This window comes from Pyrgilauda ruficollis, unplaced genomic scaffold, assembly GCF_017590135.1.
Source record: "Pyrgilauda ruficollis isolate IOZ18807 unplaced genomic scaffold, ASM1759013v1 scaffold3, whole genome shotgun sequence".
Classification (NCBI taxonomy): Eukaryota; Metazoa; Chordata; class Aves; order Passeriformes; family Passeridae; genus Pyrgilauda; species Pyrgilauda ruficollis.
Window position 1 is genome coordinate 25,353,396 of NW_024524377.1, and position 26,014 is coordinate 25,379,409.

Here is a 26,014-nt window from a genome sequence, read left to right on the forward strand (position 1 = left end):
CATTGCACACCAGCGCCAAAACAAAAATAAGATCTGTAGTCTTTCACGTGGAAAAAAAGCCGGGCAGATTTTGAACACCAGATGCAAAAGGTTAAGAACAGGATCCACAAATGTTATTGTTTAAAGCAGAGTTACTGCACATAAAGGTTTTGTTTCTTCAGCAGCAGCAAATAAAGAAGTGTTTCTGAGGCTGATGTTTCTTTTGTTTCGCAGCCTTGCCAAAGCAGTTCTGGCTCCCTGGGATGGCCCAGCATTCGCCATGCTGAGATGCCATAGCGCTCTGCTGGAGCATGAAAGTGGTTTATGGGGGCACTGGAAGGCAGGGACAGAGGAAGCCACAGCCAAGAACCACAGTGGTACAGGGCACCCCCTGCCTCATAGCCAGCTTGTGTGCCTGCCCCTGGCCTGGCTTGGTGTGCCTGTGGTGTTTTGCCGCTGGCTGGGGAGCTCTGTGGCCCGGAGGAGTGCCGAAAAGCAAGGACACAGCTGCCTGCATGGGGGAGAGCCACGGTGGCATGGTCAGCCTTAGGTCTAGCTTGTCTGAAACCTAGCAGTTGGGTGTTCAGTGCTTTGCACAGGCCAGCTGTGCCAGTTGTGGGAATTTCTGGTGAAAATGCTGCTTATTTCAGCAGCTGAGTTACATGGTGGGAAGCGCTCATTGAAAACTGCCCATGTTTGCAGAAGAGAGAGTTTGAAAGCGGGGAAAAAAGAGCTAGTCTGAGGCTTTGCTTGGACTCTCCGCCAAGGTTCGTTCACTTGCTATTCTCCACAGGCCTGGCTTGTGTTGTGTTGGCTTCCTCTATTATTCCCTCACCCCAGACTACTGAGAGGCTTCCAGTTTGCTAACAAGGCATGTGTTATGTTGGGCGCTGCTGTTCTGTCAACAGCAATCCACGGTGCTGTGAGATCTTCACAGCTTTAGCAGGCAGTGAGTCTCCGACAGGGATGTTTTGACATTTTATACGCAGGGCTGTGTGTCATGTACCCGAGAGAACATCCAGAGGCAATGGAGACCTTGTTTCCTCTTCTGTCTCTGTACAGGAAGAGTGGTACCCACTGAGAACAGTTATTGCAAGTGGCATCATCTACTGGTGGAGATAATTGACCTCTAATTTAACAAGTAACCATCCTCATTCTTAAGTCATGGCAGTGTCTCAGCAGCTGAAGAGAAGGGCAGTTTCTAGAAACTGAGGCTGCAAATGACAGAGCTCACAAGTCAACATAAAGGCAAGTTTCAGGGCCTTATGGAGGTACCAAGGTAGTATGGTGAGAATTCTTTAAGGGCATCCACCTTCATAAAGATTTCAAGCCATTCATTTTAGACATTGACTTACTCGTCACTTATTCACCTCAATATGCATTTTATCCCTTGCAACTTCAACTTACATCTAGATCTTTTTAGCCTTTGTGAAGTGCTGTGCTTCCCTTTGTATTTTTTAAGCCAGCAGGAGCTGAGAGCTCAGTGCCCTCCCAACACAGCCTCCAAAGCTGCCCTCCTATTTTAGTTGTCAGCTATTAGGGATGTACCCAGTGGAAAGCAGGATCGTCTGGGGATACTGCCTGCTAGTGCCCTTTTAGTGGCTAAACCTGGGACCAGTATTAGCACATTGGGAATGTTTCTGAGTGTGGCTGAAACACCAGGGTTTGGTTTCTGGTCTACACTTCAGGCTCCCTGGTTATATTTAATTCACAAGAAGACAGGTTTCTGGTGTGCTCTTTCAGAGAGGTTTGGGTGGCCTGTGTGTATGCAGAGCTGGGCAGTGGGACAGGCAGAGACTTTGGATTGTGTTTGGATTGTTGGTTTTACAACTGGCTTCTACATTCAATTCCGCAACTGCTCTACGGTACAACTTCAGGAAAACCATTTCCCCATGACCGTGTGACTCTAATACTGTGCAGCAGCACCAGCCCTTCGACCTCTGCTAGTGAGAGTCCTGTCAGAGGCTGTGCTGTGCTCAGCAGATATTTTTTTTCTTAGTCTTTGCAAAATGGGTTTAGGAGTGTAGTTCTGTTTGTAGTAAACAATGACTATCAAAATAAATAGTGGGCACTGCTGGCCGGAGCCGTTGTTGACAGTCTGAGGGAGGGCAGAGTTTGTATGAACATGGAGATCAAACTTCCCACAGCTCTGCCAGGGCAAGAGACTCTTAATCAGCCTGGGGTGGCATGGGGAAGCATGTTGCTGGGGATGAGCCCTGGGAAGGGCAAATGGAACCTCCACAGTCCAGTGAAAACAAAAAGTAAACTGAAATTCTTTTCAAGAGACTGGAGTTTATTCCAGTTGCACCACAGTAAAGCAAGAGAGACCCCTAGGAGCAGCATCTGAAAAAATGTTAAGGATCAGTCTCTGTGTTGTATTTTTTACCCAGCTGAAAAGTAAGCAAACAAACAATAAACTTGATGAGGGTTTGAGTTTGGGGGCAGAAAGGCCCTTCAGTTGAGGCCCTTGTAGTGAAAAAAATCCCCAGGCCTATCGATGAAAATCCCTATGACAGTTCCTTGCCTTTCCTTTGACTTTCGTATTTCATGTCAAGATCCCTGCCTCATGTCCAGTTCTCTGGCCAAGAAGAGTGTTAGCCCACAGCAGGATCCCACTCTAGGTGAGACTCCACACTATGGCTACCTTCCCATGCCTGCCCTTCCTGCTTGTCCTCCAAAAAGGAGGTACAGGAACTGCAAGAGGAATGAGCAGTGTCACTTTGAGGAAGGATTAACTTTAGAAACCCTTAATTTCATCCCTTCCTCTGTTTCCTTCCCAACTTACATTCCCTTGTATTCATGTGATAGGATGGGATGCCTTCTCTCTCCCATTTAGCTTATAATAGGTGTTTTCTTTGGCCTTAAACTAATTAGCTTCCAGTGATGATGAACAGCAGCTAGGAAAAGCAGCTGGTGGTGAAGATGTGGAGTGTACATAGTGTGTGCATACAGGGCACTTCTTCCAGCCTTATCTCAGTGCCTTCTTTTATGATGCTTTGGATCTCTGCAGCTGGCGCGTATCTATTGTGCTGATATTGTGATGTTCTTGTCACATAGGGAGGAAATGCAGAAAGACATTTCTCTCCTTGACTGAACTTAGAATTTCTTCTATGTATCTTTAGACTAGAGCTTCTTTTTCAGACTTGTATATCACAGTGTGACCCCATCCAGAACAAGAGAAGTGGGCCCATATGAACCTCATGCAGTTTGACAAGGCCAAGTAGAGTGTCCTGCACCTGGGTCAGGGCAAGAAGGGCAACCCCAGTATCAGCACAGGCTAAGGGATTAAGGGATTGAGAACTGTCCTGCCAAGAAAGACTTGGGGATGCTGGTAGGTGAAAAGCTGGTCAAGAGCTGTCGAAGTGCACTCTTAGCCCAAAAGGCCAACTCTGTCCTGGGCTGCAGTCAAAGCAGCGTCACCAGCAGGCTGAGGAAGGTGATTCTGACCATCTGCTCTGCTCTGGTGAGACCCATTTGGAGCACTGCATCCAGCTCTGGGGTCCTCAGCCCAGGAGGGACTTCAGCTTGTTTGGGCAAGTCCAGAGGGGGCCACAAAAATGATCAAATGGCTGAAGCACCTCTCTTGTGAAGTCAGGCAGAGAGAGTTGGGGCTGCTCAGCCTGGACATGGAAGGGTCCAGGGAGCCTTCGTTGCAACCTTTCAGTACTTAAATGGGGCTTATTTAGCCAGGCCTGTTGTGACAGGTCAAGGGGTTGTGGTTTGAAACTAAAATAGAGTAAATTCAAACTAGATATATAAGGAAGAAACTTTTTACAAGGAGGGTGGTGAAACATTGGAACAGACTGCCCACAGAAGTGGCAGATGCCCCATCCCTTGAAACATTTTGGTTGCTCAGAGTCCAGCCTGATCTATTGAAGATGTCCCTGCTCATTGTAGGGGGGTTGGACTAGAGACCTTTAAAGGTCCTTTCCAGCCTAAACTATTCTGTGATTCTGTGACAGCATCTGCAGCAGTGAATTGGCCTCTCAGCAGCTGAATGAATAAGGGACAGTTGTGGAGCTGGGACTTTGCTCACAAAGTCCTTGGCAGACCCAGGAGCTGCTGGTGGGCTGCTTGCCCTAACCACAAGCCCACACTTCCTCTCTAGTGTGGGGAGAAGCTAGTTTGAACTTGGAATGCTGGAAATTTCCTCAGTGCACAGCATCCTTCCCTCTGAGGCCAAGAGCTCTAAGCAGACTTGGTGCTCTCATGACTCTAAGGTACTTCAGGACTCATGTATCTCATTCTTTTTTTTTTTTTTTTTTTTTTTTTTTTTTTTAAGAATTTCGTGCTTTATGAGGCTAGTGAGAAACTGGCCCTCCTGAAAGTGCTTTGTATTTTCTGGGGAGGAAAAGTACCAAGCGTTTCAGAAAATCCAGACTGTTGAGTGATTAACCTTGAACTATATCAAAATTCTCCAAGTAGAGCTTCTCAGGTTCAGTCCCCCTCCCCCGGCCCTCATCAAGAATTCATTGAAGCCATGACAGAACTCTCCATTACAGTTAGTCTTTTATCCATTTCAGCTTTCTTGATTAGGTTATCTTGAATCATTAGGGGGTTTATTTATTTTAATAGGCACTTATTGGATTCATGGTAAGAGAGTTTGGCGACTAAGGAACAAGAGTTGAATATTATCTAGCTCATTTTGCAGTGTAGGATCCCAAACTAAGCAGAGAGAAGAGATGCTGAGGCAGTTTGTCCAGAGGACTCCTGTGATCCCAATGTGGGAAGGGAGCCTTCTCTGAAGAGTGCAATTCCTTAACTAATCTTTCAAGACTTGCGTCAATCATTGCTGCTTTTTTTTTCTTTTGTCACATATGTTGACATTTTCTGCACTGATGATGTGGGTGAGGAAACGGCCTTTTACATTTATTTTTGAGATTTATTCCTGAATCACTCTTACTAAAAACCTCTTCATTTGCCTGCTCATGCTTTCACTGGAGACCCTGGAAAATGTCAGTGCAGACAACTAACTGTATTGTTATTATTATTGTTATTAATTTTATGTAAGTGCAGGGAAACACAAGGTCAGTTAAGCTGCAGGTTTATCCATGCTCAAAGCAGAACAGCTGCCTGTGACTAAGTCACCGTGGACACCCAACTGCCACCTCCTGCAGTGGCTTTTGGCAAAGTGTAAACATGGGCCTGTACCCCAGCATGACTGTGAGCCTGAGCTCTTCCCATGTGCCTTCTTTGTCCTTGGTCAGAAATGTGATCCTTGGCAGGCTGCAGGGCAGCAGATCTGCAGGAAGCATTTTTGGGGGTCACTGTGTTTGTGCACACCTCTAATGAGTGCTGGAAAAACTGACCTTCCTGTAGTCTGGTACGTCTGGCTGCCCTGCTCCAGGGTAAGCCCAGCAGAAGTGAAAGGGTCAAGCTGCTAAACTAAACAGGGCTCTGGGATAAGTGACAAAGATATGGCTCAGGATTGCTGCACCAGCACGCTGTCCTTGAGGGGTTTGAGGGTGCCAAGCCTCACGCTTTGGTGTTCTAAGCATGCTCCTTCTTTAACAGCATAAAAGCACACTGGGAATGGCTGGCTTTCTGCAGATTTTTGTTGTTGTTTGCTTAGCTATGTGGAAATACGTTTGATTGGAAGACAGAGAGGTTAAAAATAGGACATTAATATGATACTATTTTTTTAATCAAACAAAATGCTTAGAAAATGCTTATCTTGTCTCATGAGAAGAACAAAAACAGAGGCCAGCACTTCTCTGCATCTCTCTTTAATGAGCTAAATTGGGCTGCATTCTTGATGCCTCTAGAAGTTTTGGGGTGAAATGAAGGAAGTTCTGAATTCCGTGTAACCACAAGCTTTGGGTGTGCCTGAATGTAGAGCCAAAAGCATCCTTTAATTGTGCTGTTTTTCCTCCTCTTATTTTTAATGGAAGACATTCCCATTTGAGAACCTTAGAAGCTGACATTAAGGGCTGGATTCTGCCACCCATATTGACACTGGTGTGTATCAAGCTCTCTGGTAACTCTGGCAGCCAAGGGGGTTGTTTGTGTGGTGCAGCGAGACCTGTGATGTGCAGAGGAGGCAGGACCAGAAACACAGTGTATTACAGGTCTGGGGAGGGGTGTGTTATTAGATTTTTCAGAATATGTTCACAGAAGTTGTATTTACTTGTAATGCAGTGAGCTCAGATGCTGTGGGTGAGTGGGGGAAAAGGTGGTGAGATAGTGTCTCCTTCACTTTTCCTTCTTCATGCCAATAAATGTAGCTATAGATGAAAATTTACTGTGAATAGCTCCAAAAGTTTCTGTATGTTAGCATTTCTTAAATGGAATAATTCTCCTGGAAAGCTCTGTGTAACGTACACAGACCCCGAAGAAATAAATAAAACAAAATTTTAAAATCGTAACCAAAAAACGCCAAGTTGAGATTTTTAACAGTAAAAGGAGATTTTGTGTATTAATAATTCATGAGTTCTCATTGAACATGCACGAAGAAACGGTGCTATTCAATAGAGAATACTGTCATCTGTCACTGTTTTATTTGACATTTACACTTTTTTTTTTTTTTTTTTTGCCTGGTACTGCAAAACTTTCTTGGATGGCGTGCTAAGATTATTTAAATAAATAATTTAAAAAAGCCAATGCAGACTTTTCATCTGTGCATGGGGAAGGCGGTTACTTGCAGCCATAAAGAACGTGTGAGTAAGCTGTGGCACGCTGTGTTTTGTCACATATTAGTCAAAGCTATTGCCTAATAAACAGCCCCATAGATGGATGGAGAGGGTCTTGAATGAATGCTTGAATAAAGAAAGGGAAGGATAGAAAAAGAGTAGTGAAAGGACAGAGTTGATGCAGATAAGTGTACACATGCATGCAGTGGGTATGCATGTGTATGTGTGGGGGTGAGCGAATAATGGCTCTTGTGAAGAAAGCTGACACAAATACATTGCAAAAATAAATATTTATAAATGGCATTGGGGGAGATCCAGTCTTGCACAACGTGAGAGAAGACAGGGCATTTAGCACAATGACAATTCAGTTAGGCGCACCTTGCAATTTCTTGCTAATATTAGGCTCGTGGAAATCTTTCTGCTCTGTAGGTTAGTTATTATTTATAAAAATCACAGAACCAGCTGATACATTCATAAGCTAATTATTGTAGCAGCTGGGTACACATGGTGCAATATGTCTGAGGCTGTGAAGTATCACAGATTTCTTGGGGCCTGCTGTGGTGGGGGTGTGCTGTTGAAGGCTAGATCCCTTAATCTGATCAGCCAAGCAAATACTTTGTGGGGAAACTGGATTAATATCTCTCTAAATACCATGGATGTGCTTCACCTTCAGAACCAGGCTCCTTTAAACGTGCCATTAGCTTATCTCCTTTGGGGAATGGAGAAGTTCTCAGGTGTCCTCGGGATGGTGGGGTCCTTGCCTGGTGCCTCCCTTTGCCAGAAATTAATTTGGTTTGCTCATGTCTGCACACATGGTCACACTGCAGTCTAATCTTTTCCCTAATAGCTCCAAGGTCAGGACCTCGCATGTTGCCAGGCAAATTGAGCGCTATCCTTCTTAAAGACTAATGGCAGCGAGTGCCTAGTCCGTAATGAGGCCTGTAGTGTTGCTCTAAGTGATTGTAATGAGCGCTGATTATAACGGGACAGATAAATCAAAGCGCGGCAGTCACCATTGGGCTGCCCGGTCCAGCCCTGCGAAGGGGAGGTGGCCCTGCCGAGCTGGGTTCTGCCAGAGCCAGGCACCCCATCCTCCCACAGCTCTGCCCAGCAATGGGCTCCAGCTCCACCAGGTGCAGGGCTTACTCTGTATTTTCTGCTACATGATGGGTCTTCGTGCTGCAGCATCCCCCAGGAGATGTTAAACATACCTGCTTGAAACATCTTGAAAGAGTTCAGTTGGAGACTTATTCAAATCACTGAAAACAGGGAACAACAGGAATTGATTTTTTCTACAGATGGTTTATTTTCCATTTGAAAAATTATTTCCTTGATATGGAGGAATCCCTGAGAAAACATTGCAGAGCTGGGAGATCTTCTTCCTATATTTTCTCTAAAAGAGACAAAGTTTTGGGGGATTTCTGAGCAGTGGAAGAAGGACAATTGAGGGTAAGGGATGTGGCCAAACCACATTAAAATGCAGACTTCACCTGACTGAGAGATTGCCCAAATATCAATCAAAACACTTTGAAAATACAACACAGAGGGTTTTTTCCCCTAAGTAAATTATTATATATCTTGTTTTCATCCTTGCCCCCCCACCCCCCAGCCCTCCAAGTTTATTGCAAGAAAAGATCAGGTCTGCACAAATGTGGCCTCTCACTTGTAAAAACAAGGCAGTGTTGTGTTACAGATTAGTTTATAAATCCCTGGTGGCTTCACAGTTCAGTGCCTACAGCTGCTGCAGATGGGCCTGGGTTTTTGTCTCTTCGCTGTGCTGCAGCCGGCAGTTGAAGGAGAAAATGGAATGATCAGGTTATTAACATGTAGGCCGTGAGGAAGAGGCTGCACAATGAGAACAGCTGGTGTTGCTGTCTTGGCTGATGCAGCGGAGATAATCAAATCTTGCCTTTTTTGGGGGGGTGAAGGCAGAAGACACAGTGGAGAGTAACACAAACAACGGCTTATGATATTATACACGGGGTTTAGAGTGCACGGTAGAAGTTGTCAATGGCTTACAAGTTGTTACACAAAAAAGCAATACCAAAAAGCGCCCCTGTGGGCTGGTAATGAACCCGGCTGTTCAGCTTGCTCTGGTCACTGTTCAGAGAAACACAATTTTGGCTACTTCTTCTACCAAACATTTTTAACATTGATCAAGCTATCTTTTAGGTATTGTAAGGTGCCTGTCAAAATGGTGTCAGAATGCTGAGCTGTAGCTTGAAAATGATGGGTTATAAAGCTACTAGGTAAAATATTTTGACAGGAGTCAGTAAGGCGCGTTGACAGCATCCTCGGCATTATCTTCTCATCTTCTGTCATTTGCATTGCGTCTCCTGTGCTGGCACAGGAGGGGAGCCACTGTCCCCAGCCCCAAGTGGGCCGGCTGCTGGCAGGCAGGACGGGGCTGGCTGTGTCCCCACACCGCGCAGGAGCGGCAGCAGCCGCGATCCCTGGCTCACCTGCTGGGGACTCCGGGTCACGCTCTGCTCACCCGGGGCTGTCCTCACCCCAACAGCTCTTGCCCTTGGGCTCTCCTTGCCCTTGGGGTTCAGGGTCATCTCCTCTTCCTGGAGTGCAGATGCTTTCACCTCAGAGGTCTGAGCAGTCGGTCCCTCTGGAGAGGTCCTACAGCTCCTTCCGTATAGCAGTAACCTTTTAAAGGCATTTCAAACTAACCTTAAAACAAGACAGCACAAATAAAATATGCTCTTACTACGATCTGTAGTTGGGTTTAGAATTACCTCTGCGTGGTGTTTTGGTATCTTTAGTAACTTCTGCATGACCCTGTTTTCTGCTTTTGTGCTAGATGCTCGAGGGTTCCCTTTATGTAAGGCTGCATCTTCTCTTAGATTTTATTATTTAAAGATGTAAAATTTTAGTGGGGTTCAGAGCTGGGGGGTCAATGCAACATAGTGTCAGCAAATCAAAAGTGTTGATATTATATTCTACTAGACATTTGGAGTAGTGTTGAATTTCTGGTTCTGTGGCTGCAAGTTGCAGTGAGGGTTGTTAGAAAGTCTCAGGAGTTACGTCTCCTTTTCTCTTGCTTGGATGAAGAAATGAAGGGGCTCTGAAATGGAAGTGAAGATGCATCTCTGTTTCATCTTCACTTTTCTGTAGGAAAAATATTTATATCTGAGCATTTTGAACATGGTGTGAATTTGATGAGGACATGGCACTGGTTTTCGCTAAGCACTGCTGCTTGTTTCAGTTTTTCCAACTTGCAGGAAATAGACTATATCACGGATTTGAGACCAAATGGCAGCTTGGGGTGGTGGGGGTTTATGTGTGAGATGAGACCAGCAAAACTTTCAGCACAGAGCTTTAAGTCTAGCTGACCTCCCGCTCACGTCTGGTTCCTTGTTGCCTGGTGAATTGACTGTGCTGACTCTACCATTGCAGGGCTGGCTGTGTGAACTGCTGCGCTGGAAAGAAAACCCAAGCCCAGAAAACCGCACCCTCTGGGAGAACCTCTGCACCATTCGCCGCTTCCTGAACCTTCCCCAGCACGAGAGGGATGTGATCTATGAGGAGGAGTCCAGACACCACCACAGCGAGCGAATGCAGCACGTGGTGCAGCTCACGCCCGAGCCTGTGCAGGTCAGAGCACTTCTGCCCCCTTAGGGTGTCTGTGTGGGAGGGCTGGGGTAGCACAGGGGGTTTCAAGAGTGTAACATGGAGATGGGCTTTTTGTGTATTGACTGAAACTTAAAAGTACTTCTGAAATGACCATGCTGAGCATTTTGTGAGGAATGGGCCTTCGTTTCACAGCCTCATTGGGATTATTTCACTCCTCTATACATTTCTGACTAGTGTGAATTTTTTGGTTGTACACCCTTGCTCTATTCTTGTGTCAGGTATTAGTAGAATGAGAAATAAATACAAATATGTGTATGGAAAACCAAGTGAAAATACTACAGACTCTTCTTTGCAGTTCCAGCTTCAGTTAGAAGAGAAAATCAGCATAATGTGTATTCCTAATAACTAGTAATGCATGTCACAAACTCATACATCCACAGATGGTCAAGAGAGGCTCAGGAGACGTTTCTTCAATCTAAAAAGCTGAGGCAACACCTTCCACAGCAGCCCTTCTTCCCTTTAGCCCTCCAGTTCAGTCCCTGGCACTGGGTACCATTCACTTGCCGCTAGATTATGTGACCATTCTGGGGGTTGTCTGTACTGTGCATTTCTCTGATGATCTTGCAGTTCCTCCTCCCACCTTCACTCTCCCCATTGTTTGATGGTGGATTGCGCTGCTCTGCTACTCTTGCTGTGAACCTTGGCATTCAGCCTCTATTCTTTGTTGCTGCTCTTATGCTGCTACCACTGCTGCCAGCTATCTCGCCCCCTTTTTCCTAAAGGCAAGAGGTTTCTCTGTCTTGTCCTGCCCATCTGAAACATGTAGGTGTCACTCAGATTAAGTATTGCCTAATTCAGTCCCTTTTGTCTCTTCTGCTAACTTCTTTCTCCTTGCTTTCCTTTGTGTCTTTGCCTAAAAGAAAAAAAAATCTGTTTCCTTGGGTTCAGGTTCTCAGGGGTGTAAAGAAGGGGAAGCACTCTAGGTAATTAATTTAGCAAGTTTTGTATTCCACATCCCAAAAAGTTTATGGGATCTTGGAAGCAAGAAGCCACAAACAGGTAAAGAAAGGGCCAAGCTAACATGTGGGAAGACAACTAGACCTCTGTAGACTAAAACATATTAAACCAGTTCTGATTCCCACAGTACGGGAATCAGAAGGGACAGAAGAAGTTTCCTGGGATCTTGTGATTGACCTTGATGAGTAGCCTACTTTCCAAAGCCTTCTGCACATCACTTTTCTGCATCATGCAGGTTGGCTCTTGTGAGTGACATGTTACACTGTGTTGGAATGCTGTGCATTTGTATTTGTCAGCAAGTTACAAAGCCATGGATTAATTATTTATTACAGTCAAAATATGAAAAATGAAGAAAAATAAATGGAACCAGCTGGCAACTTCATACAACAAAACTCTGGAGACTGGTATGCAGTTGATACAGTAGGCTTGTGTTTTGGGGGTGCTGCATTTTAAAGCTATGCTTGCCCATCCAAAAACCCCAGTAGGTTTCTGAGTGACATACTACCAGCGCCAGGCACAGGAGGTCTGCTGTCCATCTGCTCCCTACTGTCAAAAGATACCCAACACTAAGTAATTTTTGCATAGTTTTCAGTCTCTGGGACTTGAATTGTTTCAAGAAGCAAGGTTTGTTTTTTAGCTTTGCTGCAAGGGTCACTATTAGGTAATTAGCCATGAAGAACCAATGACAGCAGCCAGAGAAGTAAAGCTGAGGTCCTCACACTTGCAGTCATTGGAGATTTTGTGACACTTTACATAAGGGTAGGGGTCTTGGGCCCTGCTCCTGGCTGAAATCCAGGCCAAGTAATTACATTCTGCCTATCTGAAATTCCCCCTGTGTCAAGTGGGAAAGCAACTCTCATTTCCTTCTCAAGGCAGTGGCGGGTGCAGAATATCTGCCACAGTGCCTGGCTGCATTTTAGCAGGGGTGAAAACATCAAGAGCTGCAGTCACTGACCTACTTAGCTTTGCAGGTTTGCTGGTGAGAAGTGTGCTGTAAGTCAAGCCCTTACCTGCAGCCTTGATAGCAAAATGACAGCCCTTTGAAGAAGATACAAGCAGCAGTGCTGTGAATAACAGCAGGTGCAGACCTGTAACATAGAAGCAGGCAGGATCTTACCTCTGTTCTCTCTCTCTGCCCAGCCCATCTTTCTCTTTCCTCTGATGGCTTAGGTGTGTGTATGATAACTTCTCTCTGATGCTTGAGTCTCCTGCTCCTTCAGCTGAGAGACTGGGAGAGCCTGAAAACAGGCTGTCCCACACCGCTGCCAGACTTACCAGCCACCCTGACTTAACCCTGTCTGGGCTGGGGACATCTCCCTGTCAGACTTGAAAGAATATCCTAGCTATAATCACAAGAGGCATGACTGGGCAAAAGATGTGGCTATATTGTAGCCTTTTCATCAGTATGGCTTCTTGGAAATGGCAAAGATATCATTGTGATGTGTTTTGTGTAGTTCACTTGCTGCTTACAGGGTTGGGGACACTTCAAGTGAGGGAATTACCCCAAGGCTGGGTATGGTTTCTGTGTTCTGTAAGGCAGGGTGTCCCCAGTGGGGCAGTTGTGCTGCAGGAGATCAGCTGGACACAGGCTGGTTCTTCATGTTTTAAGGGATTGTTGTTTCCTTTGTGAGAGATTCTTGCTCTCACTGGTTTGGTATTACTAACCTGCACCTCACTGTTTAGCTTTAGGTTCAGGGTTTTAAAACCAAACATGTTTATTTTTCTCTCTTCCATTAGATTTTTTCCATCAGCCATATATAAATCCATTTAATCAATTATTTTACTGTTTGTGAAATTAGTAATGTCTGTAGTGGAAGCTGAGTGTTTAAAAAATTCTTCCCTGTATACTTGATTTGTTTGTTATTGTGCTGAAGAGTCATAAAATGTGAGCCCTGTGGAGCTCTGTGACATGGCTGTGTTCTCTGGCAGCTCTGGGTGGGGCCACATGGACGTGTCAGAGTGTGGATTTTCCTTCACAAGCTGGTTATGGCATCCATGCTACACCTACATGTTGCTGTGCATGCAGGCTGAGCTTGCCACAGCCTCTCTTTTGGTTTTTAAGGAAATTGAGGTGTACATTAAGAGGCTCTCCCTCCATTCCATGCAGTGTGGTGTAATAGCAAAGTGCTGGTAGGAAGAAGAGCAGTGGGGTTGTTGCTAGCTGGGGCACCACCTCTGAATTACACAGTGCCTGAGCCACAGGTTCCTGGAGGGTGGGAGGGTATCCTGGAAAGCATTATTACATTTTTGCTGTGTTCTCATCCTCTCCCTTCACTACCACCAGGAGTGGGATCCTGGCTGGCCCTTTGATCTGGTCTGGCCTGTGGCCCTTAGCAGTGTGCAAAGTAGTCCCTTTGCAGCAAGCAGTGCTCGTGCTTCTGTGTTTAGCTCCCTGTTCTGCAGAGGTGAGCCTTCCTTCCCTGTCTTGCTTTCCATCCCTTGCTAAATCCCACCATTCCCTGGCTGTTTGCTGGCACTGGACCTTTCTGGAGTGTTAATGCTGACAAGTGCCTACAGCTGCTTCCCATTGCCAGCCAGGGATTCCGTGTTTGTTACAGACATGCTGGGACACAGTAAATCTAATTTCTCTCCCTTCTCCCACTGTTTGTCTGCTGTGTCCAAGGTGACCACTCCAGAGAGTAACCATCTTGCCTGGCACTTTAATATAGTGCTAATTCATTGTTAATTGCTGGGGCAGAGAAACCTGATTCCATTGGGAAGGCCATGAATCAGGCTGTTGTCTCTGGAGTGTCTGGGTGGGTAAGACGGTTCTCTGGAGTAATGAGCCACCACTGCAGCAAAGGACCTTCTGTTCAGAGAATGTGGGAACCTTGCCTCTCATTTTCTCTAAGCTGACAAGTAGATCTGAAGCTAGTAGGTATATGTATTTAAGAGCAATCAAATTTTGCTTTCTGATACACTGTTACTTTTGTCACTTTTTAAAAATGACATCCCTCCCTTTTATTTCTCAGAAGCTTTGATTTAGAAAAATCTGGCAATATGTAATTGTTCAGATCATAAATCGTGGAGGAACATTAGTAAATAAAAGAGGGCATAGTAAAAAGCTCTAGGAAAGCTCTTCTGTATTGTGTGTTCACTGCAAACATTGTAATCTCTCTAAATATGCAGAAAATAACATAGCACAGAAGTTAATGAAATACTAATTTTACAATTTTGTGAGAGATAGAAGGGAACGAGTATTTTAGACATGACAATGAAATACAAAAGAGCAGAACATGGAGCCCTCGTAAAAATGGGTCAAGGCAAGTGGCGATGGCAATCCAATGAAACTAATTTCATATTCTCTTTCTAGAGGTAATAAAGAGGGGGATGAACACCACAACAGTGCTTCCTAATGAAATATCTGATTCTAAATAATGTCTTGGAGTTCATGGGTCACATAATGCATAGCACACAGATGGAAAAACCAGTGAGACTTGAAATTTCTTTAAAAATAATATTAATTTATAATACTTAGGAAGTCTTCGATGATGAGTGAAGCAAAGCTCTGTTATTTCATAGGGGAACATCGTGTGCTTAATGATCCATAGGATGATGTGCACAGTGAGGTTTTCCTGTGTTTGTCTGAGTTACACCAGGGGATTTTGCATACTGGAAATTAGGACTGAGTTGTCTGTGAGACTTGGACAAAAATTACTTTCCCAAACTGTGCTAGCTCTCAGAGTCTGGTCCTTGCTGTTTTGATACACATTTTTTGCGGGGATGCTTTGCCCTGTGATTCATTCTTAATGGCGCACCATGGTAGTTTTGCTTTTTGATCATTTCTGTGCACCCAAAAGACAGACCATAGATTGATACTCACTGCTTTTTGACTCCCCAGTTCTTTAATCCATGGCTGGATGTGATGTCTGCTCAGACAGGAGTGGTCAAGACTGGTGACATAACTTGTGCTCAGCAAACCCATATGGACTTCAAGAGAAACTTGTATTGTAGGTTATTCATTACACTCAAAATGCTCAGAGCTTTGGTTTGGGAGGGTTGCACTTGGATTTTTTTTCCTTAGATTTAGAACTACAGAGGGAAATGTGTGTCAGAACAAGGTCTGTGAATTTTGTGAGTGGAGAATATCTCTCTTTTTTAGTTGTTAGCTACCTGGAGTTTCATTCTTTCTCTGATAAAAATTAGACAACAGTCAATTTCAGTATCTCTTTTCAGTCTAAACTATTAAAAACCACTGAAAAAAAGTCTCAAACTATGTAACTTCTGTTTCTATGCAGTGTTAAAGCTGAAAGCAATATTTATTGCAAATGCTACTCACACTGCATTTATCTCTACTGTGTGTGTGACTGCTTTTGGGTCGGGGTAAAGGAACTGTCTTTAAAGCATGTGGTACATGCAAAAAAAAAAAAAAAATTTCAGGCATCTTACATTTCTGAGCTGCTTTCTCATGCTTCTCCAGTACCTGTGCCCTACAGCCAGAGCTAGTGCATTCTGAAACACCAGCTGTGGCTCCATGCTCTGGTTCTTCGTCCTCCTGGTGCACACCATTTTCCTGATGGGTCACAGTAGTTCAGGAGCCTTGTGCAAGCTTGACAAAGGCAACAGAGGCACAAATCAGACAATACCCCCTTATATTTGACTCTGAAGTATCCAGTAGATCTTCTTGTGATTGATAATTGCCACAATTGCAAGGAACAGTGCTGAGCTGTGACTGCTGCAGCCAAACCTGCCTACTGCACGATGTCAGCTGTTTCTGTTTAGTGTGGGTATCTAATGTGGCTGAAAATGCTGCTGATTTTTATTAACGTTAGGCCTGTTATTCCCCTTGAATGATAGCTGGGAGTATATTTGCAATTAAAGCCAAACTGCCTCTGTTCTGAAATTAGTTTAGGTTTAGTACTGCTCCATTTAACCCTAGAAATGGGAGATGAAGTAAACTGCAGAGTTTCAAGTTTTCCTGTGGTGGCAAGTTTAGTCTTGTCAGAATAGTAAATCTTTTTCACATTTGTACAGAACCTGAAATCATGAGGCCACTTCAGTGACACCTGTTCTTCGATGGCTTTCAATTAGTCCAGGATCAGCTGAGGACAAGGCAGGAATGAGGTGGGACTCTTACATGAAGGAGCCCTGAGAATATGACTAGTGCTTTTCTTCAGCAGCATCTTACAATAAAGATGACTCTGAGGGTACATCTTCTGTGAGGCTGTCCCAGAGCAGCTCTGCTTGGGTTGCCCTGGCTCCCATGGCAAAATGCTCTAGGCAGAAGCTTCCCCTAAAATCTGAATGTGCAGATTTAGTGCTGCTGAGACTTGGCAGTGAGCAGCAGGGTGGTGGTTTGTGTTGGTGTTGCTCTGACAAGTTGTCGTTTTAGCAAATGACATCACTGTAGCTCTGGCCCCTGTTGTCTCACCCTTGTGCCTTTCACACACAATTTGACCAGATTTAGTCCTCATTTCTTAGAGTCCTGGCCCCGTTGTAAATGCTAAGCTGCTAGTGTTGTAAGGAGCCGTAGTAGGTTGAGGATGAGCAAACATATAGAGCAAGATCACTAAATAAAGCTCTTGAAATTCACGTGATCTTTGAAGCTTGCCAGCAGGCAAACCTTGAAGGCTGAAAAGCCACTAGAAGAGCTCTGTTCCATTTACATTTGAAAATTTTTGCAGTTAAAAATATTGCTCTTTTTAATTTAATTTTAATGCTTCCTAATTACTCTGTGTCCCCCACACTTGTTCATAAGTTATACTATCAGGCTTCAGAGATGTGTGAATGTTTATAGGTTATTGGCTGTATGCAACATTTTATTCTCAGGCTCTCTACAGAAATCTTAGGATAAAGTTAGAGGCCTGGATCATTGCAGCTGGTCTTTCTCTGCAGATAGGCAATTATTAAAATTACATGGGGCGGGAAACTATTGACAATAGTGCTACCAGAGCACTTAGCACTGCTTGACCCTCAAAGAGCAAGGAGCTACTCTTCCTTCCGTGTTGCACAGCATCCTCCAGTGAAATGGTGCAGCTTCTGGGCAGTGCTGGGAGTCTGGGAGTTAGGCTGTGACAGAGCAGGACATAGATGGTCAGTCTCCCTGCCCAGGGCCAGTCTTTTTTTGGAAATTCTTTGGTGTGGTTTTTTTTTGGGTTTTTTTTGGTTGGTTTTTTTTTTTTGTTTGTTTTGTTTTGTTTTTTTTTCCTCTGAATGGTTGGAAATACCCAGAGACTGTAATGTGTGCAGAGATAAGGGTTTTTTTCAGGGTCAGTATATTGTGCATGTTGTTCCATGTTTGTATGGACTTTTATAGGAATTCCAGATTGAAAGGAGAAGTGTTTTTGTGTGCATGCACTATTCTCACGCATGAAGTATCCAGAAGTACAGTAGCACATTTTTTTTCTCACAGTCATCTATGCTTACAGTGTTTCAAAGAATATTCCAAAATATCTTGGCACAGACAAAGTGAAGCTGTTTGCAAGATCCCTAGCTGTGGAACAACAAAGGCTACATTCTCAACACACATCACACATGACTTTTATTAAAGTCTTAAACAAAAATCAGATAATGTATTTAGAAAATTAAACTTCACCGTTTATGATGCTACTCACATTGTGAAAGGAAGTTGGTATCCCCTTGTGCCTCCTTTCCAGTGACTTCTCTCCCAGTTGTACTCACTTCTTCATGTTGCAAATAAGAAGATGAAAATCTTAACTACAAACAAGTACATTTAAAAACCAGTAATTTAGGACTAACTCCCATTGTGGTGCCTAACTTAAAAAGGATTTGGTGTTCAGAAACAAAGGAATACAAGCATGTATAAGGTGACTCTAGTGGAACATTTGGAAGTTTGGATCATCTAAAATCATTATTAACCTTTTACCATTACATATGGCAAAAAGGATGTGGTAAATCACAGAACACATCCTGGATATTACAGACCCAGCCATCTCATTAAATTTGTGTTTAAAACACTCTTCTGTTTCTAGTTGAGGCTAAATTTAGTTTTACACTATGGTGCCATTATAGTCCAAAATAATGTTGACACCCTTGAATTTTGTAGCTGCTTTTTCCTCAGATTATTAGGCCATGCCCATTTGATGTGCCACACTTGAATCCAAGGCACTTGGGCACTGAGAGCTGTGAAGAGCCCCTTCTTTCCTGCTACAAGTTCCATCATGTGGATGTTGAGGAAGGTGAGCACATTGTGCACAAAGTCTTAATGCAGGGCCATAATTGTTCTGGCTTTTTATGAGCAGTATGTGGCTAAGTCTCATGGTTAGATCTGGAAAACCTTGGTGTTCTCAGTCTTGCTTGCAAAAGCTTCACAGCCAGGATTTCTTTTGTTGGGTAGTTCTTAGAGTTGAAGCATGAAGGGTATCACAGAAGGCCCTCGTACCCACAAGAGGGAAGAGCTGTCTCCACTTTCTGTGCTGTGTTGAGGGAAGCTGTGGTAGCAACTGTGAATCCATCCAGTTGTAGCAGAAAGAAAGAGACAGACTAAAATTTCAGGACTCAACAAGCCCCATAAAAAGATCTGTCTGGACAGCACATTACTAGTTAAGTGCTAAGTTATTATTATTATTTATTATTTATTTCCTCTCCTATTTTTCCTCTTACTGAACAAGGAGGAAATATCTTTGTTCTTTCATTTGAGAAGTGAAATAAATGTATTCCCTGCAGCATTTGAAATTTTAATAATCCATAATAAATAAAATCATATCTAATAACATAACTGCTTTCAATTGGCAACACGATCTCCTAGATGCATTGCAATGGCAGAAACATAAATAGTTGCAGCCTCTGAAAGCCTACTTCCTATTTGCTAAATATACTTGGCTTGCTTTAAATTCCTTTGTGTGCAGTCATTAATACAATCCTCTTTGACAGCATTTAATTAAAGTGCTTTTCTCTATTAAATTCATTAAAACTTTTTTTTATATACAACTGTTTCCCAGACACTGAATGTTAAGGACCTGTAGGCCTGTCTTTAAATAACTTCTCTCTCCTTGTTGTAAATTGTTAATTAAATTTAACTTAGACTGTTTAAAGATGGCTTGGAAAAGAAAGCCAGATTTCAGGATATGGTCTCAATCATGGCTGATTTTTTTTAACACAGTTTTTTCCATGTAGTTATAGACTGCATGTTATATTGTTTATGAATGTTGCTGTACTTTCAGCTGGAACCAAGCAAAGAAATACCCTAAAAAGCTAATTTCCATCTCACTTCAAAAATTTCCATCTTTTTAGCGCAGTTTCTTAGCCTAAGAGGATTTGCAAGGGGGGAGTGAGGAGGGAGGAGCTGTTTAGTATTAATAGATTATTGACAGCTTAATGTCTTGGCACCTAGACAGCCCATAAGGTATAATAAACAGGAAGCTGTCTGACGTGAGCGCAGTCAATAGCGTATTCAATCAGAACCTTTCAGTTAATTGCTGGTTGACCTCAGACATTTCCTTTAAGTGAAACTGTCCTTCGCTCAGATCTCATCTGGGTTTCAGGGTTTAATTTGAGAATGCCCTTTCCATATGGCAGCTTGTGCATACATTCCTGGTGGAGTTTTGCTTTGCTCCCATGCACAGCATTACGAGAGCCAGTGTGCGTCCGGAGCTTTGCAAATCTCCTAGCCGTGCGCTGGGCTGCCAGCGGGGCTGGGAATGCGCCGTGGAGCAGGGCTGGGAATGCGCCGTGGAGCGGGGCTGGGAGTGCGCCGTGGAGCGGGGCTGGGAATGCGCCATGATGCGGGGCTGGGAATACGCCGTGGAGCGGGGCTGCCGCCGGGCAGCGGCACCGCGGTGAAAGCAGGCAGGGTTGTAAACTGACGTCAGGGGTACTTTGAAAGCAGCTGGGCTGTTGCCGAGGGTGTTTGGGATGGAGTCAGGCACGGCTTTGGTGCCTGGGAGGCACCGCGGCGTTAACGAGACCCGACCCGGCCCCTGCAGATGTGCGGTGCTGCAGCCCAGCGTGGCTGCCCCGGCAGAGGGGTCGGCACCGCTGCCTCCATCCCACCCGCGAGCACAGATTCCCCTGCTCTTCTGCACAAGTGCAGACCAGAGCTCATTTGTATTTAGTTTCCCTAATTCCTGTACTTAGCCATTCTAATTTTTTTCGGACTGTATACCTTGATGAGGCCCAGATAGGCTACAAAGGCAAGCAGGCAGGAAACCACACGGGCAGTCCCTGACCCTGACTAACTGGAAACCATCTGCCTATTTGGGGAGGAAACCTCCATGGAAATCTCTTCTAGCAAGTCTGCCGCATTTGGGTTTTTCTTCCTTTCCCTCCAACTGTTGACTCAGTGTGTGTGTTTTCCACAGGCGAGATCAGGGAGGGTCAGCTGTGGCAGATCTCGTTTGCAGCGAGGGGGTCTGGATTTCCCGACGGCAGTGAGTTACTGCCATGTGAAGGAAATGCTTCTGCATCAGAGATGTTTAATTTACACTTCACGCAGTCAGGAGACATGTTTTTGTCTCTAGATCTGCAGTGATTGTATCTTTTAGCCACTTATCATGCATTCAGACTGTGGTTTGCTGGAAGGAGTATTACTACTTTTAATCTCTAATTTTTCCCTGGTTTTGATTCATTTCTGTGGTTCTCTTTGTCCCTCTGCGTCAAACAAACCGCTTATGCCTTTTTAATGGCCTGATTAGCACCAGGGAAGCACTGCTGACTTGGAGTAATGTTATTCCTGGTGTTCCCTTGTTTAAATGAGATGAGGAGTAAGAATACTGCATTGCTGTGTTTGGGATCCATTAAAGTCCAGTCTGAACCCCTGCCTGAAGCAGGCTGTAAATCTTTTGTCTTCATTCATGTATGTTGGAAAGGTGAGGGGAATAGTTTTGAGATGATGCTCCCTTTTTAGGAAGATTAAAGGATAAGAGAGATCTGGAATAGTTAGTTCTGGAGAGAATGGAACAAAACTATGGCCAGACAGAGCAGAAGAAGTGAAGAAATCCCAAGGTACATGTGTGACCCTGGGGCCATCAGCTGCAACACTCACACTTTGCTCCCAGGTGTCTCTGGCCAGAATATATTCGGAAGTACTTTCTGGTTTTATCACTTACTGGCCAAGCTGCTAATCAGTGTTACATTGACCAAAGGACTCCCACATGCAATAAAAATCGTAAGCTTTATTGGATTTTGAGATAGAAAAGATTCACATCCATCTCCTTTTATAAACTGCATTACATTTTGTTCTTTCAGAGCTCCCATCAGTACAAGCCTTAGTAAATACGATGGTGAAGGAGGTAGGTGGGTAGATAGATGGCTGAGCTGCTCTTTCTTGGGTGGTACAGCCTAGAGCTATAGAACTGCTTGAGCTGAGTTAAAGGGGTTGCTGACATTTCTGAAACGCTGGAAGAAAAAAATATGTTGGTCCTTTCTAAATTATTATTTTCAGTTCAAATAAAAAAAAAAAAAAGGTTTGCGGCAGTTGAGAGCAACAAGCAACATAATGCTTTGAAGGAAAATAGGAAGAATTTGAAGAGCAAAATTTGTTCTTAATAAAAGCAACCAGAATATGCTGTTTCATTAAAAATTCCTAAACAACTGCTTGAACTTTGTCAGAATATTCACCCCTCTGCTGCCCCAGGCAAACAGTTTGGCAAAGTAGACTTAGTCAATACTTTGATGTCACTCAGTCAACGTTTTTGACCAAAAGATTTTTGACTGAAAAATGCCACACAATCCCAACCTTATTGAAGCAAAGAATAGTGTTTTGCATTTTTAGCAAAAGCCTGTGGCTCCTTGCACACAGACCTACAGTAGCTGGAGGCTTGTGTTAAGTGTGAGCTTTACCCCTGCGATTACGTGTGTGCAGCCAGCCACGGACAGAGCAGTCCATGGAGTTCCCCACAGCAGCCAGCAGCAAAGCTGGATGGGTCCCAGGGCCATAACAATGTCATCTTCTGCTTTGTCCTAATACTGCCCCTCTGGCCTTACATTAAACCTTTTTATTTAAAACTAACTAAAAAACTGTGAATATAAACTGCATGTGCTGTTGACTTTCCATAAAGTAATTTTCTACCAGCATCCAGAGTCTGTAAAATAGGCACAGGTCAGAGTAGTGAGACATGGAGCTCAACAACATGGGAGTGAGATGCCAGGGTAGCTTCCTCTGTTTTCTGCACATGCCCACCTTTCCTAGAGCTTAACCAGGAAGACAAAGGATTTAATATCTAATTCTCTGAGGCGTCCTGTCTTCAATGACCTAATCTGTGCAGGAGACTGTACTTTGGTCATTTGATTTTTATTTATCCAGTTTCAAGCTAAGGGTATAATAAAGCACATTATGCCAGTTGTGTGTGTGGTAATACTGGATATTTTGCTTTTACCATGGTAGTTGATTATAATGCACTTTTTAAGACTTGCTTTCTAAAAAAAGGAATATTTATACTTTTATGTGTTTGATTCACACAGTATAGTTTGCACAAGTCCTGTTATTAAGTGCATTGGTGGTTACATCTCAAAAGCCAAAAAACATGCTGAGTAGTGTTTTATCAGCACAAATCTGCTATTTTCACTAACCATAACAGTCAGGTTCTCCTGACTTCTAACTGCTCCCATTGTAAAAATTAGCAGTACAGTCGGGTATTCTTGAAACCCCAAATAGCCATCTGTAAGGACCTAAAACAGTTTGATGGGACAAATAATTACCCCCCCACCAGAATCCAGTGTCTAATCTAAACATATCCTTTCTGAAATAATGCAGTGCCTACTCCTGGTCTGAGTAACTGGAAAACAACATGATTATAGTGGCGCCATTCATGCCACCATAGTTAGGGGTTTAGGGCTTGACCTTAAGCATGGCTCTAGGTTGGGGCTTGTCAGGGAAGATCTTGCTCACACTGCCCACAAATACTCTTCTGATTTTCAGAAGAAAAGAAGAACGTGCGTAGTGTTAATTAAACAAGAAAGCATAGAGGACACCCGAAGTGTTTTGTCTGCAGAAAACCAAACCAAAAACCCTTTTGCTGCCTCCTTAGCTCCTGTGGCATTCTGCCAGCTCCTCATTAGGATTATCAGGGCTGGGATGGGGAAATGCAGAATTGAAGTCTTTGGCAGACCCTCCCTTTAGCCATTACCAAGCTCAGGCTCTGTATGGAAAGTTCTAAGCAAAGCTCTGCACACTGTAGCACTCGGAGAGCCTAGGGCTGTCAGAGAAAGCACAGAAGAGGCAACTCAGAGGCCCACAAAGCTTATGGTCTTGTTTTGGAGAAGGTGAGTGTTAACTGGAAGGTTTGTGCCCTCAAGATACACACAGATGTGAAAAGTCCCACTTAAGGAGACTCCCCTTAGCATCACCATGAAGAAGGGCGGTGTTTCTGGGGCTCTTGCTGTTGCTTTTTCCCTTGTGGATGAGGTTGCCTCGATACCACAGGTTACAGGCAAGAGAGATTGGCGTGGCTTCTCCAGGGCCGGCAGAGTCCTGCCTGCCTGCCAGGGGTGCAGCAAACTGGCCCCTGTGCCAGCTGTGCTGGCTATGCCCCATCCCCAGACAATGGAGCCATCCATCACCGATGCCTTCAGGAGAGAGTCTGCAGCGAGGTTGTGCAACACTTCCTGACCGCATTGGCCACTCTGTCACCAGCGCCCTGGTTTGTGCCAGCAGCAGCCGGAACGGAGCTGGCTGGTCGCGTATGGGCACAGGAGGGACGTGCCAGCTCCACCTGAGGGCTGGGCACGAGCTGCTGGCAGCTCTTCCAGGCTGCAGCCAGGTATTAGACAAAGAGGTACCCAGTGCTAGTTGCAGTTGCTCTGCAGTGAACCTAAGGATCTGGCTTGAACCAGCCCAAGATGGGAAATTCAGAGCTAATGCATGAATGTTCATCAGCATGAGCTCATTTATGCTGCCCCATAAAATCAGCCAGTTCTCAGGCACTTGCACAGCAATGAAAGTTGTGCCTGTGCTTTTGTGGGAAGAGTTGAGTTAGCATTCGAGAGAGAGCAGTTACCCCAGGAAACACCGGGACACTGTTCTGCATTGTCAGAGTTTTCTGATTTATTTTTTTAACATTATACAGACAAAATAGTGGCTATTGTGTAGGCACGTGCTGTCTATTAACAGAGATCAGGAAAGGGAAATAAACCACGCATTACTGAAGAATAAGATCATGATTGTGGTCAAGTGGTGGCAGAAGTTTTTTTTCTCTTTGTCAAGCTGATTTGTAAACATTCTTCAAACAACTGTGCAGACAGCAGTGCCACAGCTTCTTGAAAGGAAAGCAAAGACAAGGACAGATTCCTCTGCACAGATGTTTTACAGTAACCCCTTAGACCTGTCCCAAAGTTATCTGGTCATCTGAAGTTGTCATTGAAAGCTATGATGCACATGTGGCCTCTTAGCAGCTCAGTGTAATCAGGCTGTAATTTATATTTTATCTTCAGTGATGATAGCACTTAAAAATGTTTTGTGGTGGATTTGCTCTTTGATGCATGGTAAGCTCCTGTTAGCATTAATGGGAGCAGTGTGTGCTGGGGAGGGGGAGAGACACCTTCCCCCTGCCTTCAAGTCAAGATTAATTATGTTTTGCTTATGCTTATCACTGTGAAATGCCAAAAGCAATGTGCAATTGAAAATGTCTTGATTTTTTTTTTCTTTTTTTAATTCCGGTCGCCTTTTTTGTCAGCTTTTTGACCATTTTGGATAGTTTGGTCCTGGAGAATTGCAGGATGGGGCTGCTGTTTCAGAGGCTGACTGTTCAGCGTCTTGCCATGCTTTCAAATCCCTGCCTATTTCCTGCCCTTGAGCAAGGCAGCCACCATAAAGCAAAGGGGAAGCATGTGGCGAGTGTGCTCCAAAGATGTTGGAATGAATCACTTCAACCAGCTTACATTCCAGCCTGGAAACCAAACTTGCCTTTGACTTTGGGTTCCCTGTGGAACTCATTTCTCTCCTCAAGAGTTCTCTCTAAGTCCCTTTTTATGTAGCTCGGCGTGACTTGTACCTCGGAGCCGATAGTTCAGGATACAGTTTGTCTGATCCAATATTCTGGCTCCACTGGTGGTCAGGAACAGATGAAGAGTGATAGAAAAGGCTTGAATATTTGGGGGTTTTTTAGTGTGTGACTGCTTTGTCTTTGCAGACATAATGAATGGCACCCAGGGCTGCTGGCTTACAAGGTAGTGTGCAGCCACCAGTTCCCGTTGGCTGGTTTGGTCTGGTGTTCATGAGATGGGGCACATCACATCACAGCCAAGTGTTATAATTATCTCTAATAAGGGTGTTTACTCTCGTGAAGCAATTACTAAGCTGCACTGGAAAATGCACAGGATGTGCAGCCAGCATTTGAGCTACAAAATTAAAAGAAGCTCAGACTGAAGTTAGATGAAAGTGAACATATTTATCCATGTCAGACTTCCTACCATTTTGCACGCTCATATTGATTTCTTTTGACACGGTCTTCTTTTATTGAGTACCACATATTTTTTTTAAATCCCTTACCGATAACAGTACCTGCTAAGGGCAATTGTAAAAGGAAACTAAACTATATTAAACCTGCCTGGAGTCAAAATGTAATCTAACACCTGTAGTCTGCAATTTGTCATCACTTCATAGATACTTTTTCTTTTTTAATAACAGTTTTGGATTTCCCTGAGTTTTGACCTTAGGATACTGTATAATCCAAGAAAAGCAAGGAAACTAAACCACAGTCTTTAACACAGCTTTATGGTGTCAAGGTGTGAAATCACTCTGTGAATGAGCCCAAAGAAAATACTTCCTTTGGTGCTGCGACTAGTGCTGCAGTGTTTACCCAAATGAATGTATTTTTGCAAGGGAAGAAAAAAGAGTAGTCTTAAGAACCACATTTTTAATAGGAAAGAAATGAACACAGGTGCAAATTGTACTTCTGCTACAGTTTCTT

At 44.1% G+C, this 26,014-nt stretch overlaps 1 protein-coding gene across 1 annotated transcript in view; it reads left to right on the top strand.

The window, feature by feature from the left end:
- Positions 1-26,014, top strand: part of SATB2 (SATB homeobox 2) — a 128,520-nt gene that overhangs the window by 93,625 nt on the left and 8,881 nt on the right. Inside the window, exon 10 of the mRNA XM_041473489.1 lies at positions 10,014-10,211. Coding sequence (XP_041329423.1) covers positions 10,014-10,211 — 198 coding nt within the window. The remainder of the gene's footprint in view (positions 1-10,013; positions 10,212-26,014) is intronic.